This window comes from Manis javanica, chromosome 12, assembly GCF_040802235.1.
Source record: "Manis javanica isolate MJ-LG chromosome 12, MJ_LKY, whole genome shotgun sequence".
NCBI lineage: Eukaryota > Metazoa > Chordata > Mammalia > Pholidota > Manidae > Manis > Manis javanica.
Genome location: NC_133167.1, coordinates 72,980,203 through 73,000,314, shown reverse-complemented (window position 1 = coordinate 73,000,314; position 20,112 = coordinate 72,980,203). Strand labels below are relative to the sequence as shown.

At 37.6% G+C, this 20,112-nt stretch overlaps 1 protein-coding gene across 16 annotated transcripts in view; it reads right to left on the bottom strand.

Annotated features, from left to right (window-relative positions):
- LOC140845109 (bifunctional 3'-5' exonuclease/ATP-dependent helicase WRN-like) overlaps positions 1-20,112 on the bottom strand; it is a 290,063-nt gene that overhangs the window by 51,793 nt on the left and 218,158 nt on the right. For 14 of the 16 annotated variants that reach the window (XR_012123811.1, XR_012123808.1, XR_012123812.1 and 11 more), the window contains one exon: positions 12,191-12,344. The exons of 1 other annotated variant lie outside the window; for it this stretch is intronic. Coding sequence is in view for 7 of the 15 variants with exons in the window: in XM_073218859.1 (XP_073074960.1) it covers positions 12,191-12,344 (154 nt within the window). In the remaining 8 variants the exon portion in view is untranslated. Of the gene's footprint in view, positions 1-12,190; positions 13,498-20,112 lie in introns of those variants that run through there. One more of the 16 variants, XM_073218862.1, reaches the window with a different exon arrangement.

Here is a 20,112-nt window from a genome sequence, read left to right as displayed (position 1 = left end):
ATCATTCAAATGGAAATTATTTTTTTGTCTAATCTTATCTATGTGTTAGTGACAATCCTAACAGCAGAAGAATACTTGTCAAAGCTAATAAGCAAGGTTGTGATCATTTTTGTATCTTCCCCAGCATCTTTGTAAATATGACAGCTGCCTCAATTATTAAATGAGGGAATACTAAGGCATCAGTAATTACAGCCATGTCTCAGGTGGAAGAATAATAAAAGTGAGTTTATCATAATTGCACAGCAATAATAAGATACTCCTTTTATATTCTGTTGATATACACTATTATCTTATTATCAGGGTTGACCCCTTATATGTTAGTTATATAAGTGAAAAAATTTGATTCCTGATATTACAGTATTATTTTGATTAAACTGTTTTGCTGTGTTTTCAAGTAGATTGCACTGTATTTGTATTTCTGTAGTTTGGAAATTCTCCATCCCCTTGAATACTTTAAGTCTGATGTAATTTCGATGTAATTGTTATCACTTTGCTGATTAATTGTAAAAAAGCACTGAGTTTCTTGTGCTCCTTAAGGAGCAAGAAGAAAAATGTGAACACATAGGGCAAATTCTAAAACAAAAAAGCAAACAATAAAACCGTTATTTCAGCTCTGTTCTGAACTGTGCATTTATCCATGCTACTGCAACCAGACGTTTCATGGTATTTCAGTGGCAAAGATTATGTCGTGATTGGGAATGGAAAAGTCGTACATCCAAGATACAAATCCAAACTAATATCCCACTTGTCATTTATTCACTTACTTAGTTTTTGCTGTAATTGAAGCCAAGCATGTTGCCTCTCCACTGATTTGACGGCTCTCCTCTCTCTAGTTATGCTTAGGCCTAATTGATAAGATGTCCAAATCTAAGTGTTAATCCCTTTTTGCTACTTACTACCCATTAGTGACTTGGAATTTTTTTTTTCTACTCTTTCACACAGTAGCAGAATCAGGTTGTGCAGCCCAGACTAAACACCTTGGACCTTCTACTTCTTTTTCCTTGGTACTACTCATATTTTTAAGAGTATCAGTCTAGTCTCTAATTGCAACTAATCTCTGTAGTACCCACACTTTTCACCATCTCCAAAGTGTGCCAAGTATATGTAAGTTTTTTAAGTAAGAGAAGAAGAAACATACATTTTTCAAATTCAACTGAACCCCTATATGTACTTAGGGCAGTATGGAATGCAAAAGTGGACAACAGTTAGTACTCAATATCTGATTGGAGTATACTCATATAAAACCATGCATTTTATTAGTACAGTGGGGAATTGTTAAAATATGTGGTGCTGTATTCTTCAGAGCTAGGTGAGTTTAACAGAAGCGTTTAGAATGAAACACTGTTCTGCAGGTGTCTATAAAATGATTAGCGCCACAGCAATCAGACAACACAAAGAAATGAAAGGCATCCAGACTGGCAAGGAAGAAGTCAAACTGCCCCTGATTATAGATGACATAATATTGTACATAAAAAAACCTAAAGAATCCACTCCAAAACTACTAGATCTAATATCTGAATACAGCAAAGTTGCAGGATACAAAATTAATACACAGAAATCTGTTGCATTCCTATACACTAACGATGAACTAGCAGAAAGAGAAATCAGGAAAACAATTCCATTGACAATTGCGTCAAAAAAGAATAAAATACCCAGGAATAAACCTAACCAAGGAAGTGAAAGATCTATAACCTGAAAACTACGGGACACACTCTTAAAAGAAATTAAAGAGGACACCAATAAAGGGAAATTCATCCCATGCTCTTGGCTAGAAAGAATTAATATTGTCAAAATGGCCATCCTGCCTAAAGCAATCTACAGATTCAATGCAATCCCTATCAAAATACCTACAGCATTCTTCAATGAACTAGAGCAAATAGTTCTAAAATTCATATGGAACCACAAAAGACCCCAAATAGCCAAAGCAATCCTAAGAAGGAAGAATAAAACAGGAGAAATTATGCTCCCTGACTTTAAGCTCTATTACAAAGCCAGAGTAATCAAGACAATTTGGTACTGGCACAAGAGCAGACCCATAGACCAGTGGAACAGAATAGAGAGTCCAGATATTAACCCAAGTATATATGGTCAATTAATATGCAATAAAGAAGCCATGGATATACAATGTGGAAATGACAGCCTCTTCAACAGCTGGTGTTGGCAATACTGGACACCTACATATCAGAGAATGAAACTGGATTACTATCTAACTCCATACACAAAAGTAAACTCAAAATGGATCAAAGACCTGAATATAAGTCATGAAACAATAAAACCTTTAGAAGAAAATTCTCTTGCATATAAACATGAACAACTTCTTCATGAACATATCTCCACAGGCAAGGGAAACAAAAGCAAAAATGAACAAGTGGGACTATATCAAACTAAAAAGCTTCTGTACAGCAAATGATACCATCAGTAGAACAAAAAGGTACCCTACAGTATGGGAGAATATATTCATAAATGACAGATCCGATAAAGGGTTGACATCCAAAATATATAAAGAGCTCACACACCTCAACAAACAAAAACAAATAATCCAATAAAAAAAATGGGCACAGGATCTGAACAGTTCTCCAAAGAATAAATTCAGATGGCCAACAGACACATGAAAAGATGCTCCACATCTATAATTATCAGAGAAATGCAAATTAAAACCACAATGAGATATCACCTCACACCAGTTAGGATGGCCAACATCCAAAAAACAAACAACAACAAATGTTGATGAGGTTCTGGAGAAAGGGGAACCCTCCTACACTGTTGGTGGGAATGTAAACTGGTTCAACCATTGTGGAAAGCAGTATGGAAGTTCCTCAAAAAACTCAAAATAGACATACCATTTGACCCAGGAATTCCACTCTTAAGAATTTACCCTAAGAATGCAGCAGCCCAGTTTTAAAAAGACAGATGCACCCCTATGTTTATTGCTGCACTATTTACAGTAGCCAAGAAATGGAAGCAACCTAAGTGTCCATCAGTTGATGAATTGAAAAGGAAGATGTGGTACATATACACAATGGAATATTATTCAGCCATAAGAAGGAAACAAATCCGACCATTTACAACAACATAGATGGAGCTAGAGGGTATTATGCTCAGTGAAATAAGCCAGGCAGAGAAAGACAAATACCAAATGATTTCACTCATATGTGGAGCATAAGAACAAAGAAAAAATTAAAGGAACAAAACAACAGCAGGAACACAGAACCCAAGAATGGAGTAACAGTTACCAAGGGGAAAGGGACTGGGGAGGATGGGAGGGAAGGGAGGGATAAAAGGGAAAACAGGGCATTACGATTAGCACACATAATGTAGGGGGTGGGGACATGGGGAAGACAGTATATACAGAGAAGACAAGTAATGATTCTATAGCATCTTACTACGCTGATGGACAGTGACTGCCATGGGGTATGTTGGGGGGGCTTGATAATAAAAGGAGTCTAGTAACCATAATGTTGTTAAAGTAATTGTGCATTAAAGATATCAAAAATAAAATGATTAGCCTGTGATTACCAATTGGGAATGGTGAACATTCCAAGTAGCTGCAAATTATAGCAGTTAAGGTCTCTAATATACTTAAGTTTCTATAATAGAACCTTGATTTCCTTGAATTGATATTAAATCATTATATAATTTCAACATTTACTTGAAAGTCTTAATTGATATCTACACTGTTTCTGTATGAATATTTATATCTATGTCCATCCATATATTCTAAGTGTTGCTTATCTTCTCTCCTTCAGGATCACAGATAGTCCCTAAGTAATATAAACAAAACACTACTGTTGGCCACTGTATTGACAGACAAAAATCTGGTAACTTTAGTATCTTTAATAAGAGCAAAGTCTTTGACATTTCTGAATAAGAAAATGTAAAATGTATGTAGTTGAAATTTTAAAAAAGATTGCTTTGAAGTTTACAACAATGATTTTTATACTACACTGTTCTAAATTCTAAGCCAGGAAACACAGAAAATATTCCTTGTTCACGTATCAACTGGAGGTGGATGTTCTTGACTGAGAGGCAGATTTTAATTCCCCAATGACTTGGAGGCCCAGGTCCTTTCTGTACTGTGTTTCCATGGTCCTACAACACCTCAGTATAGTGTGCATCCAGCCAACAGAAGCAGAAAGACTGAAAGAGACACTCTCACCCCTATTTATATTCCATGAACAAGACATAGTGACACAGCCACCTCCAGCTATAGGAGAGGCTAGAAAATTAGCCTAACAGTATGTCCAAGATGAAGAGGGAATGCATTTTGGGGATCAGATAGCATGTTTTTATTCCCTTGAAATTAACCCACTTTATTCATTTTTAACATCATACTCCTTTTGTTCCTCTGATCAAATACATGGCTTCTCTTGACTTGAAATTTGCCTGTTTTACTGTTTTATTTTGTATTTTCCTGTTTTTTTTCTTTTTTATCCATAACTCTATTCTCTATAAACCAGAACCTGCTCACCTCTTAATATTACATTCTCTCTTATAGACCATTTTTTTTCTTGTAAGCATTTACAAACAGTTCTCACAATATTAACATTTGTTTGTGAACGTGTTTTTTTCTCTTCCATCTGGATGTAAGTTCCACAAATTTCAGTCTTTGCCCATCATGTTCATTACTTTTTAACTAGTACACATATAGGCACTCATTCTAAAAGAATACATGTCTACATGGTTTAATTTGTTCTTTGAGCAAATAATTTTAAGGAATTCCTATCCAACAGATAATGCCTTTGACATAACACATAAAGAGGTATATAAAAAAAGAAAAGATCGCCAATGCGAATCCTCCTTCAAGTCTAATGGGTGGAGCAGATGAGAACACAGGCAGTTTGGAATGCAGTGTGGTTCATGGTATACTGAAGGAAGAGCAGAGAATGCTTTTGAAATTCATGGGGGGGACACCTTACTTATTAAAGGGAGGTCAATATGGAATCTCTGGTGGAAGCTTAATCTAACAAGACCTGAAGAATGAGGAGGCAGGATGGTCTTAGAAATGGGGTGTTTCAGACAGAGGAAACAGCATTTCTAGATATATGGAGATGAGATAAAAACTAGCTCACCTAGGACACTGGAAGAAATTCAGTAGAGCCCGGACATAGATAGTGAGGGGGGGATATGGAGAGATGACTCTGTGAGCTATGAAGTGCCTCATCAGCCATGTAAGAAATCTGGACTTTGTATTAGGGCAAAATGGAAACAGTAGAAGGTGTAAATGAGAGAGGGGCTTGATACTGATATAAGCAAGTGCCCAGTGCACTGGGGGAGGGGCATCTTTCCAGACGGACAGGTCCACCATGCTGTGTGGCTCTGCAGGGATGCTCAGTGCTCTTCCCAAGAGCTGAATGGATGTAGTGAACAGCCTCTAGTGTTCCCTATGCAGATGGTTTCCAGATCATGGGAACAGGATGACTTTAGATGTAATGAAAGGCCACTAAGTGTACAACAAACAGTAAGAAAGATTGTTTCAGATCAAGTTTAACCTACCTCTTCAAATTTCCGGCATTAGAAGGTCACAGAATCAAATCTGATGCCTGGATAATTTAAAGGACTGAGTAGTTTATTCCATTAATCACTAATAATGTTTGTGCATTTGTCCTAAGTTAAGGATAATCATTTATCATATTCCAGTGGAATAAACTAATTGCAACTAAAACTAGGAAAGAATGTCCTCCCTTCAATCCATGAGGCCATTGTTGTTAAAGGGAAGCAAATAACTGAGGCAATGTTCTAGTCCATAGAAAAATCTACTCACCTCCAGCTCCCACTCTCAATTAAAAGTAATATTCTGGTAAAAGTATGTTTCTGTTTTGAATTTTATTCTGAGAAAATCAATCTTCTTTCCCTGCTCCAGTTTTGGGTTGCAAAAATAGGACATTTCCTAACTGTGCTGTTTGCTTGTCTGAGTGCCTTTTCTGTCTTTCTCCCTGGATTTCATTCCCTTAATTCAAATTACAGTGACTGAGGACCTACTAGATGCCAGACAAAGAATGAAGCGGTGGGGGTTGGCCAAATTAATCATTCCACCAGAAAAATTTTAAAAACCATTGCATACTGTTTGCCCTTTCCAAAGGTTCATAATGCACATTATTTTATTAATATTTCTGAGAAGGTTTAAAGCAATGTGTTTACCTTTGTTGAACCCTGCATCCCACATATTTTCCTCAATCACAGAGTTGTTTTCAATGTGACACCTATTTAACACCTGTGTAATGCCAGTATTTGGAAACACAGTTTGTGAAAAACTGGTCTGCTGGGATAGTAAGTACACCAGTCTTCGTCTATTCTGAGAGAATTTACTAGTATCTTGAGGATGGTGACCAGAGACCCCTATACATTGTTCTTTCCAATTTGAAGAGGAGGAAAACATTTTGAAACACTAATTCTTCACATTATCTTGATATTATTCCCAGTTGTATATGACTTGTGTACAATTGGGAAACATTAAAAAAATGTTTATTTAAATCCATTTAAATGAGTGTAGTATGACTAAAATGATTGTTATCTTGTTTTCACAGCAGTATTACTGTAGTTCCTTAGAATCATGTAACCTCTGAATGTCTGTGGAATGACCTTGTTCATAGGCAGCTCATTTCCTAGTAAGTAAGCTACAGTAGGTATGACGACTCCTTAATGAAACTCCTATTACTGCCCCATCGAAAGCTGGTTGCTTCAGGGCTTGGTGGTCACATGGCTCATCATTCATAACTTAGCAAGACCATTCAGATTTCAGTATTTTTATTTTTGTCTCTCTGTATGTCATATTTTGGGGGAAAACATGAATTCAACAACAAAAGTCAAACAAGCTGATCATTAAACGAGCAAATTACTTGAATCAACATTTCTCTAAAGAAAATATACAAATGGCCAAAAAGTATTTGATATGATGCTCAACATCACTATTAGGAAAATGAACCTCAAAACTATAATGAGATACCACTTCACACCCATTAAGATGACTATTATTTAAAAAATACAGAAAGTAGCCCTTACTGGAGAGGCTGGGGAAGCCTCTTTGCATTACTGGTGGGAATGCCAAATAGTGCGGTGTATAAGTGTTGTAGAATGTAAAATGGGAAACAATATGGTGATTCCTCAAAAAATTAACACAGACTTACCATACAACCCAGCAATTCTACTTGTGGGTATGTATACCCAAAAGAATTAGAAACAGGAACTTGAGCAGATATTTGTGTATCAGTGTTAATAGCAGCTTATTCATAGTAGCCAAAAGGTGGAAGCAATCAAGTGTTGATCACTGGATGAATGGATAAACAAATGGATAAACATAATGTGGCATATACATGTAGTGGAGTGTATTCAGCCTTAAAAAGGAAGGCAATTCTGTTATATGTTGCAACATAGATAAGCCTTAAAGACCTTATGATGTGAAATAAGCTGGTCACAAGGGGACAGGTGGTGTATGATTGACTTACCTGTGTTATCTAAAGGTGTCAAATTCATACAGACAGAAAGCAGAATGATTGTGACTAAGGGCTGAGAGGCAGGGAAAATAATCATTGCTTAATGGACATGGAGTTTTAATTTGGGAACATGGAAAAAGCTCAGGAGATGGAGGATGGTGAAGGGTGCACAACCATGTGACTATACTTAATCCCCTGAACTATACTCTTAAAGGTGGTGAAGGTGATACATTTGTAGGTACTTTCTACCACAATACAAAAGCGGAATGAATGAATGAATTTGGCATTATGCTGCCCATTCTACTTTTAAGAGATATAAAATTGAACTCAAAAAAGAAGTGAAGAAATACTCTACCATAATCTTGTTACCAGGCAGCAGGAAAAAGAGCAGCATAAAATGGACTCTCAGAAGTTATTAAGTGATGATGTACAATCTAAAAAATAATGGAAATCATGAAAATAATTGCAATAAATTAAAAAGTATTATTCAATCATATTTAGATACTTTTCTCTAATATGACTCTGGACTTGAGTCTACTCAGAAATTTGCTTTCCCTTTCAGAATATCCAATATCTGCCTGAGACATTTTGTGAGTCATTATCAAAATATTAAGGAAATGCCCCTAACATTTTGTGATCCAGAATTTTTATGGGACTCCATGCATATCCATGTACCATGTACACTTATCACTCTTATTCCAGTGATAATCTACATAGCAAAAAAATGTCTGTCCAGTTCTCCTCTTTTAAAATACATGTTGTATAAATTAAGAAATCAGGAAATTGAGGCCAAGAGACTTCAGTAAATAATGAAAGGTTGGCCACTAAGTGGCAAAACTGGGTGTTTTAAACTTGTTTTTCCAAATTCTAATACAGTTTTTCTTCAACAGCACCAGACTGAGGCCCAAGGTAAGCCACTGTTCTTGGCTATAGAAATGTCATATTGTGGAATCACATAAATACTTGCCCTGTAGTTTCTGTGATTCCAAGTACACACTGGAGGAATATTAACTAATTGCACTTTAGGGAGATAGCATGTGTTTCAACTGCTTGCTTTTAAAATAGTTAATATGTTCAGATGACAGATGCAATTGGAACATTTTTTAGTGTTAAAAGCAAATTGGTTTCCATAGGCTTGCATATTGGGAGACAATACTGCCAACACATTGTCTTTTTGTTCCTACTAGATTTCACAATGGGTCTATTCCGCTAGTTACAACGACTCATATGTGGTTCAGAGTAACTACAAATGAAGACACCAAAAGACATTTAGGAGGCATTTATTAAATCTATTGAAAACATTGTCACTTTTCATGACAAAATTGAGATCACAATATCTGAAGTACAATACCAGACTTTTACCATTGGAAATATCAAGTGAGTCATGAAGGAAGGCACTGATGTATCTCAGGAGATGAGTGTGTGATATCTGAAGCCGGTTCAGCAGAATAATGCTTTTGAGATATCCTCTCAGATTGGGCTACCCTCTCTTCTTCTGCCCCCACTCTTTTTTTGTTTTTTTGTTTTTCACTAGATTGCATTTCCTTTTTTTTTCAGGTTTTACCCAGAATTTTAATCTAATCAATAGACCATAAACTGCTCTTCCTGTCAGTTTAGAATAGAGCACCATGCCTCGCTCACCATAAGCATTGGCTTCCTGTTTCTTGAAAAGTTAAGTCATTACCTTCCAGAGCAATATAGGGGCTAACTTCTCAAGTTCAATGGTTATTGTCAAAGAGTAAGAACAGTGGTATTCTGGTATTTAACAAGAATTTCAGGATCAGAAAAAAAGTTGTAATTTGTAGTGTTTGTCATTTTCCTTGAGTAACTACAATTCACCTTGGTAGATTTCAGGGAATTACAGTTTTTCAGCCAGCTCATTAAACTCCTGGAAATTTAGTAATTGGCAACCTGATATGTACCAGCCCCATAAAAGCTGGCTCCGGTGCACCATAGACAAAAGTGATGATATTAAAGAAACCCCAAAATCTAGAGAAGTGAGATGTAAAAGCATTTGTCTGTGATGGTGAGGCTCCAAATTATGGCCATTTATCACCATTACTGGAAATCTGATATTCCTTGAATTCAAACAGCTTTAACTTAATCTTTCTTTCTATCTATTATCTATCTATCTATCTATCTATCTATCTATCTATCTATCTATCATCTATTTATCTATCTATCATCTCCTTTTGTTAGAACAATCTCTGAAAAATGGCCACATGTAGAAATTAGTACACTTCAATCTTCTCTTACTGCTTTTCTCTAAATTTTTATACCACCCATTTGCATGCCTTACAAAGGCAGGATGTACAAAAAATAATCACATTCATTGAATGCTTATCACGTACAATGCCTTGTGATATGAGCTAGGCATATATTATCTCATTCAGGTCTCACAACAATCTCATAAGGTAGGCACCTGTGTCCCTGCTTTCCAAGTAGGCCCCAGACTCAGTGGCATTGAAGAGATAAAGATTCAAACTGAATAAGACTTTCAAGGCCACACACTTTAACTCCTAATTCTACCTTGTGGCAGTTTGTGTCATGGAGAGTAGATCTACCATCACGATTCATAAAGTGTGACTGGCCCATCAAGTGCTTCCATATGTTGCATTTTCACAGAAACTACCTGAGGTAGGGCAGATACAATATCCTTTTTGCAGGTGAGTAAGTTAAGCTGAGAAACTAGACCACACTAGGTTGAAGAATGGTGCCCCTAACTCCAAAAGAAACATCAACAAAATCAACAGAACGCCTAACAATCATCATAGATCTCAAAAACCTGGACAGAAATTCAAAAATCATCTAGTCCAGTGCTCCTATTTCATAGAGACGTTCTTGGAAAAAGCAACTATGTTTCCATACTTGGCTTCCACAGAACCTTTATTTCTTTTAACTATATCATTTTATCTAGTTAGCAGTCTCTGACATACAAATTCATAAAGCAAACATTTCATAATCTGAAGGTTGTTATTTTGGAAGTTGTGTATGTAGATAAGAAAATATTGACATGGCACAAGACAGTGACACTGATATTTATTGATCTTTATTGACTGTACAATCAGTCACATTTTGCCTCTATCTTTTACACTTAGCTTTAGAATTTGATAACAAAATGAATGTGTTTTAGGATTATCAAATCAATCTTTTGTGGGTGCTTTTTGGATGAAGAACTGTGAAAAGAATATGTTTAAAATGTTTATAAGTGCTAAGAAATTTAGAAATAACTAAAGAATAATTTGTACTACAGTTACTAGAATGAACAGGAAGAAAGACTTCAAATTGTCCTTGGGCTTAGATAATCAAAATGTCTTTGGATGACAAGACCAGTGGCCTCATGAGTATTATTGGCTGCTGAAGTTTAAAAAGCTCAATCTGAATGGCTTTTAAAAAGTCTATCCCGATTAGCCAGAGACGAGTACGATTCCTCAAGGGAAGAACAACCTAAGACAGGCACAGTCGCAGGGGGGACATCAGGTGAGAAACTGGGGATCAACAGAGGTGAGGCTTAGAACCTCACCCCCCCTGTTTTGAGAGAAATCTCATCTGTGGATGCTTTGTTGCCCTTGTCTAGCTTGGATTAATACTTAGTCTATAGGCACACACCTGATCATCTACATTTGCCCTCTTACAGCACTAAACTATGTTTTCTACCTTTATCTTGCATCTACCTACCACTTCAGCATTTTATTAAAAATAATAATAATAATAATAATAATAATAAGGGAGAAATGTGGGATTCACATATAAATCAAGTATAAAAATCAAACGAAAATCATATTTGACCTGATTGTTTATAGTTCATGATGCGTGATCAAAACTGAAAGTTTCTGTGATGACTGCCCTTGCACTGTTCACCATGTAAGAACTTATTCACTACGTAAGAACTTGTTCACCATGTAAGAACTTGTTCGTTATGCTTTAGAACATTGGAGACTGTTGAGAATTAGGCTTGCCCTTGATTAATGGTTGTGCATTGAGTCCCCTATACAGAATTTTATTGTTATTAACAACCATCTGATCAATAAATATGAGAGATGCCCTCTCACAAAAAAAAAAAAAAGTCTACCCAGTCCTGAGTTTGTCCAGACAGATACAGCAGGATGTGAAAACTCAATTTTTAAAATGTTGTTAAAAGCCAGTTAGCTTTTGGTCATTTGCTTGCTTCTCTGCTGCATTAGGGGTCATCTGTTTGCGCTTACAGGGAGGACAATTTTGCTCAGAATGAAATGTGAATGAACATCTCTGTTCTTGGAAGAAACACCAGAACAAGTTATTCTAAAGTCTGAGACCCCTTGTTCTGTGGAAAGAATAATTTATATTGCTATTGTCCTTGTATGGTTTTGTTGTGTTGTTATGAGTGAACAGGCTCTTCCTACTATGCCATTTATGTGTATAGTGGTAGGAAAAATTATAATAGTTCAGTAGAGAGAAATAAAGGGATGTGAGACATTCATTGAGTGAGACGGGAAGCCAGAGAAGCACGGGGGGGTCTGAGCTGAGAGAACCGTGCAGGCGTGCAAATGCCGGGTTTGAGCTGATCGCAGAACGAGGGCGATGTCTGAGTGCCCAGAGTACCGACCAGCTTTCTTTCTGGTTTTCTTGACCATGATGCTTTTCCTGCTTGTGCCATTCCCCATTCAGGCTTCCTGTTCGAATGCGAACCTGATGAAGCCAACAACGTGCCAGCACCTTACCCAGTTATCTCCTAACCGTTTCGCAGAACTCTTCCTGCCATGCCTTCCAACCCAGGATACCTGTGAAACCGGGGAGAAGCCTGCACATCCAGCAACGTGATGGGCGGGTTCCAGTGGTGAGGGATGATGATGAGTGCAGAGGGGACCCCTCGATTCTACTGCTAAGCATGTCCGTTCCCTTTGAGACCAGTATGATCTATTTTCATTCTTCATCCTTGGAGAAAGAGAAAGTGTGTTTGGTTGAAAATAAAATGGCACAGCTGTCAAAATTACAGGTGCTTCCTCCCTTTGTACAGGATTATGGAAGATGCTGGGGGCCTAAGGGGAGACAAGAGCAGAGAGGGCAGGATGGGTCAGTTTTACTTCAAGAAGTGTTGCTGCCTGGCTGGAGGTGCTGTGCCCTGAAGGGCTTGCAGAGGGCTTTGGGGCCCTCCTACGGAAGAAAATGCCTGGGACTCTTGCTGCTGAAGGCAGAGCGAGGATCTCCCCAGACGGAGTGTAGAAGATGGATAACTTCAGCCTTTAAACACTGACTTTATGGCTGATCGCTGATTCCTAAAACAAATGGATAAGAAATTCTCTAGAAACTTCCCTAATATTCTTTAATCATAGTTTAAATGGAAGTTCCATCTATTGCGATTTTACAGTTCATTATAGTTAGAAGATTCTGAAATTTCCTGTTGCTAATTACTTACCTCACCTCTCTTGGGTTTATTTGTTCTTTGCTTTTAAAATAAATTTACATTCTTGTAAGTCTTTACTATAGTTTTCCTAAGACTAATCTCTAGATACTTGAAAGTTAATTTCCCTCCTATTTGGAATTTAGAGATTTCAAGGTATGGACATACAATTCACTCAAAGGAGATGTGTTATGAACGTTTCTTTATTAATCAAAAGTGATCAGTAATACTGTTGATAGTGTGTGTTATTTTGGCAGGCTGTTTGTGGAGAACTAAGAGTTTATTGAGAAAGGTAATATATTTCAGTGTTATGATACTGTCAGCATAAAATATAGACCATTTCACAAACTAAAGAAAGAATATTCTGTATCAACTGCTAAGCACATCTTTTATACGTATCTTACTTTTGACATGATCAAAGGACAATTGCTATCATATGCTAGAGACTGCTTCTTTTCTCTCTTTCTGTAAGCACAAACTATAATCTTAATCTTCACATGAGACTTCATCTGTATAACTTCAAAAAGTATATTGATCAGGTAATTAAATGAAATCTGATGTTTGACATCATGTACAAGAATCATTTCTTGACAGAGTATTCTGTTTTCAGCTCATTGCATCTCTATTTGTCTTATCTCATATAATTCATTTACTTTAAAAGAACCTGGGCCAGGTAGTGGACAAATGGGAAGAAAAGACTATATAGGCAATAATACTTTTTTGTAAAAAAAAAAAAAAAAGCACAAAACTTCCTATAAAAGTGTTAAATAAGCATTAGGCCAAATCTGCACATTTCTAGGTCTTCCATTCAGACTGCAACAGCAGAAGACAGAGTAAGATGAGAAAAGGACAAGCAGATCTTATATTGGTAATTAGCTTTGATCCTTTCTGAGCAGACAGACTAGGAGAAAGACCCTTAGAGTGGTTCCAAAGGGACAGAGACATATGGCAGAAACTGTTGACAGGAGCTGGGACTTCCTGGAACAGGAGCAAATGTTTAGAAAGTGTCACAGGGTGAAGACATGGAGCAGTCAGTTGCCTGGCCTGTTCCAGCAGTATCTTTAAAAGGGTAAGCCTGGGGATGCCACAGTGGTGCCGGCAGGAGCTGTGAAAGCTATCGTGTAACCAGAGCGTGCCCAAAGCAGAAGATAGACAAGAGTATCTTCAGGGAGCGACATGGTCAGGAGGCCTGCAAGTAGCACCATGAGAATCTCCACGCATTGGAGAATGGAAGAGGCACATGGAAGTTACAGAAGTGGCCACCATGGTAACCTGAAACCGGAGCCCTGCAGAAAGGGGAGATGGCACTTCTTGAAAGGCAGGGTCCTCGTTACCTTTGAGCTGTAGTTTTCAAACTTCTGGCGTGAAGTGAGGCAATGCAATACTGTCTTAGTGCCTTTCTGTGTGTCCCTGTTATAATGCAGACTGATGATGTATATATTCTAATTGTATATTAGAATTTGTGGGTTTTTCATTAAGTGGGTGTTGTTAATGAACTGTCTTATTTTTGCATTCCATTCTTTCAACAGATATTTATTGAGAAACTATTACATACTGAATACTGACATAGGCCTTGGAGGAAATGAAAAGACAGACAGGACTTCCTGCTCTCATGAAGCTTACATTTTAGTGAGGGGTGATGGACAGTGTGCAAAGGATTGCACAAAGAATTGTAATCGGCTGTTGTAGTAGAGAGAGACCAGTTAACTTCTTAAGATTAGGATATAAGTGGTGAAAATAAATGGCCAAGTGAATATGGAGGAAATAACATTTCAGTCAGAAAATCTAAAGCCCATTGCAAAGGCTGTAAGGTAAGAGTAAGCTTGATTTATTTGAAAATCTAAAGTCGAGTTAGTGTGTTAGAACATAATGAGCAATGGAGAAAGTGTTAGGGAATGGATCCTAGACACAGGCTTCATGAGATGAGGTAAGACTTTGGAGTTTTATTTCAAATGCAGTTGTTATGGAATGGATGTGTGTGTCCCTTCAAAATTCATATGTTGAAATCTAACACTAATGTGATGGCATTTGGAGGTGAGGACTTTGGGTGTTAATTAAGTAGTGAAGGCAGAGCCCTCCTGAATGGGATTCGTACCCTTATAAGAAGAGATCAAAACTAATTTATTTTCTTTCCACCATGTGAGGAGTCAGCAAGACAGCTGTCTGAAACCAAGAAGTAGACTCTTACCAGACACTGAATTGGCTAACACCTTGTTTTTGAACTTCCCAACCTCCAAAACTGTAACAAGTAAATTTATGTTGATAAGCCACCTGGTTTATGGAATTTTGTTATGACAGTGTAAGCTGACTAAGATGGCAGTGGTAAGATACTAGAGTATTTATAGGTAGAAGACCAACTTTTACCAAAGAATGATTTTTTTCCTTTTATAAAAGAATACTCTGGGAAATGAATGCAGAATAAATTATAGGGATTAGGGATAAGAGTAGGTACATGGAAACTAGTTAAGAGATCACTGTAGTAGGCATGAAAGTGGGTGATTGTGGTCACAAGGGAGATTAATGAATGAGTATAGGATGTGATTTTAGGTAGGGACAAGAAACTTTTTGAAATGGGTTGGACATGGAGAGTAACGAAAGAGAAAAAAAGATTTCTGGTTTGTACAGTTTGTCTAGCAAGGGGCAATTTAGAGAGTAGAAATGTGACATCCCAAAATACACCTGGAGTGAATGCATCAAGAGCTTTGTCCCAGCCATTTTGAGACTGAGGCACTGCTTTGAATTACAGGTAGAAAAGTCAGATATGCTTTTGGATATTCAATCCGGAAATCAGGAATTCCTGAGTTCAGAGAAAGCTTACATTTAGATATATGAAAATAAAACATCAATAAATTCAGCCTTTAAAATCATTACAATGACATCTCCAAGCCACTAGTATAACACCTTGCACATAGTAGGAATTCAGTAAGCATTTCTTAAATGTATTTCCATATGGAAGGTATAATGCTAAAGATAGAGCATATAAAAAAAGAATAAGTGGTTTGAGTGGTATGAGAGATGGCATGTTAGTTTTCTATGGCCACTGTAATAATACACCATAAACTGCATGGCTTTCAACAACGGAAACTTAGTCTCTTGTAGTTTCAGAGGCCAGAAGTCTGAAAGCAGTGTCACTGGGCTGAAATCTAAGTATCAGCAGAGACAAGCTCCCCCACAGACTCTCGGGGAGAATCCTCTGCTTGCCTCTTCAAGTTTCTGATGGCTGCTGTCATGCCTTGGCTTGTGGCTCCTTCATTCCAATCTTCAAGATCAGCATCTACAAATACCTGCTCTATGTATCACCTACTACTTTTCGTCTGTTTCATCGCCTCCCAGAAGCCCTGTTCTGAGGTTAGATGTGACTGCCGTTAGAACTCACCCGGGTAATCTTGTCCTCTCAAGATCCTTAATCACATCACATCTGCAAAGACACTTGCTTTTTTTTTTTTAATTTTTTAATTTTTTAATTTTTTGCCATATAAGGTAACATTCAGAGCTTACAGGGTTTAGGAGGTGATATCTTTTGAATGCCATTTTCCCCATTCCACTACAGATGGAGTTTATATACTGATAAACATTAAAATTATAAGGATATATAATTATAGCTAAAACGCAGTGCTGTGTGAAGTATCATAGGAGCATGAAAGTGAAACAAATTAATTCTGGGGATGACCCAGGAGGAGTACTGCAATACCCTGGGTCTTAAAGGAAAAGTAGGAATTTGTAAGGTTGATGGCATAGGAAAGGAACCCCAGGCATGAAGAGCTATATGAATAAAGGCAGGGGGCTGTGAACATATGGTGTAAGCAAAGGAACAATGAATGAATACACTGTAATCTCAGCTCCTAAGCAAGAAGTATTATTGAGTCCCTGCCATTGTTTAGCTCAGGTGGATACAAAATAATTGAAGACATGATACTTGTACAAGTCTGTAAACTTAGATCAGCTTTGGGGAAATAAGATGTGCATACATGGAACAAATAAAGAATAATAAAAATCAATATGTAATTATATGCTAACCTTTGTAATATTTACTAGGACTTCAGGAATAAAAGGTATCACCAGGAAACAGTTATTTTGGGGGATGGGGAATGCCATCATACTAGATGAGCATAATGTGAATATGTGGAGAAGGTAGAGTGAGTGCACAAAGTAGTTTAAGCAAAAGAAAGCATGAAATAAAGCAGGATAGAAACTGAGAGGAAATGAGGCTAATAGCATGGTTAGAGTCCCTAGAAGAGCAAAGAATGAGATTAGATAAACCAAGATGTGGTCCTGCTATTGAAGAATTTAAGAGCCCAGGGAAGCTGGCTCCCTGAAGCCTTTCTCAAATAGTATGGACCATGTCGGCACGTGCATGCCTGCAATAGAGTTTGGACTGTGTTATTTACTACCATGTATAAGCATTTACGATTAAAATAGAGAAAAAATTTTGCATCCATCAAATTGTGAATTCTCTGAGAGAAGAACACATGTCCATGCTTTTTCACTTTCCCTGTAATTTGAAACAGGAAGTGTTACAGAAAGCCATTACTGAGAAAGAGAGAAATTGACACAGAGATTGTAAGGGAGAGAGAGAGAGTTATGTTGTTGACTAGTTCCCTAGCATTATACAGAATGAACACTGTGTAAAACCTGGTAGGAGAGTCATTTAAATGATTGCCCCAGATCACTGCCCGATCATCTGGTTAATGGTGATCTTCATTTAGACTAGCAATGAGCTGAGAGAGACAGACTGTAAAGGAGTTAGCATAGGAAGGACTGATTTTTACCCACACACACACACACACACACAGGCATGCACTCCCCTGGACTCTCTCATCTGGGGCATAAGTATAATGTTTTCAGCCTGTCTGCCTTAGTAGAATTGATAAGATAAGATAATATTTACAAATTATGCTGGGAACCACAAAAGTTGTTCTACTAATAAAAAATATTTTGCTAACATGGCATTTGATTTGAAAGTTTTAAAAAGTCCCTACATACTTGTAGAGTTATTATAAGCAAGGGAGACAATTTCAGTGGTCAGGACCTAAGAGGTAGAGCTGTCTGTCTTCTTTAAGTATTCTTTTTGTTGATCTTACAAATATTTCAGCACTGATTAAGGAACAAGCAATGTCCAAGGATATGACATTTAATTTTTGTTCTGTTTTTAATTATGGATGGAAGCAGATTATGACCTGGGTGCATTCATTCATTTCATTTATTAAAATATACACAATTTTTCCTGCCTGATGTTCCAAATACATTTTTCCAACTGCTCACTATGCTTCAGACACTATATTAGACTCTGGGAATACACAATTTGAAAGGCAGGATCTTTTCTCCTGAGAGCACAGTATAATGTAAAAATAGATGCAAAAACACATAAATATGTAATCACAAAAATATAGGGTAAGAAAATAGTTAATGGAAGTCTTTACTGGGAATTTCAAGTTAGTCCTCAGGAAGTGAGGGAAGACCTCACCAAGAAAATAGGAGCAATTGAATGAAAAAGAGACTCATCTGAGAGAATGGAATCATATGTAGATTTCAGATGGGAGAAAGTGTGGTAAAGCGCTCAGATGCATGGAGGAATAAGGCATCCTTCTTTGATACTGTAGGTGAGTAGGATCCACGGTGGAAGGGCTGTGGTAACTGAAGGGACTTGTAGGAAATTGTACTCTGAGTACACTGTTTAGGGGGGATCTGTCAAAGCACGATAAACACTGGAGAATGATACTGTCAGACGTGCATTTAAAGGTAATTTAACAGAGATGAACAAGCACCAATGAGATAAGCCTCTATAAATATTAATTAAGGACTAATAGTTAATATCATAATTAATAGTTAATGACTATTAGTTACTATTTCTGGCAGGCATATTATAGCCGTGGTGTGGTTATTATTTTTTCTTAAATGCCTGTATTGTTCTAATGCTGATCACTGCAGTGTCCAAGAATAATGACTTTGAGATCCTTCTTTTCTGTTTCCTGAGTTTGGAGGTTTGGTGTCTCCGGGTCTCTATTCATTGCCATTTTGTGTGGCTGCGCTATTACTGCTAATAGGGAACTCAGGAACCAGCAGTCTTAGGTGGGCAGGTCAGAACTCACTGGGGTCTGAGAACAGTACGTAAAGGAGGATAAACCAAGAGAAAGTAATTACTATAATAATAACATGTCCAGAGAGGGATCTTGACCTTTCACAATCCTGAGCCATCGAGGATGCTCCACTGGCTGTCTGGAATAGTGAGGAGATACATCTCCCCTACCAGGCTAAATATCCTTTTTGAGAGAACCTCACTGAGGAAGAAAGTGACGTCTGCTGAGTTAATGCACGGGGCATAGTTGTTTGGAAGTCCAGGATTAGATGTCAAGGAGGAGAAAAAAAATGTGCACACCTAAGAGGATCTAACATGTATTCAGAAGTACAAGACTGGTTAACACACAAGCTGTTCAAACTGAAATGTAGTGGGAAAGAAGAAATAATGGTTGTGTGTGGGGGGGGTCTCTGAACAAGGTAAGGACAGTCATACAGCTTCTGTGACACCCCTGTCCACGTGCATTTCTTTGTGATCATAAAGCTTCTTTCAGTGCCATCAGGGCATTCATCTTAATGTACAAGTAGGTTTTCATTTATAAGATTTAAGTCTGTTTCTCCTACTCTGGAAGCAAAGGCCGCTGCTAGTTTCTGATTTCTGTGTATCCACCAAGCCTACCTCAGCACTGGGGAAATAGTAAGTGCTTAATCAATAAAATTACCATTTATAAAAGATTTAATTAGTGTATGGTATTCCTTGTGACTGTCAAATTTTAACATGCACACAATCAGAATTTTGTTGTAAGGCAGGTTTTGATTCAGTGGTTTTGGGGTGTCACTACCGCTGGCCACACTTTGAGAAGCAAGGAATTAGACATTTAAGGATGAACATAACATCTAAGATCCAGGAAGCTTAGTAACTCGTCCAGTTCACCCAGCAGATAGAGGAGTTTTGGATTCCAACCCTGCCATGCTGACCTCTGTTCTCAAGCATGCTCTTTGCTTTCCTAAACTCCAGCCCTTCTTAAATGTGACCACACAACTCCCCTGTCTCCCTTCCAAAACTGTGCCTGCCTTTCTAGGGTCCTGAAAATCCTGCATGAGTAGTGGAGGGTTGCTGCCTTTTTACATGGTACACTACCAGAAAGCTTTCATTTCTCTAGACCCAAACTAAATAGCTTCACCAGTCAAAAATTATGTCCTCACACAGTGACTAAAGGTGGATTCTCTTCCTCTGCCTGTCTTAGCTGAAGTTACCTCAGTTACAGCACCCAGAGGTGGGATCAA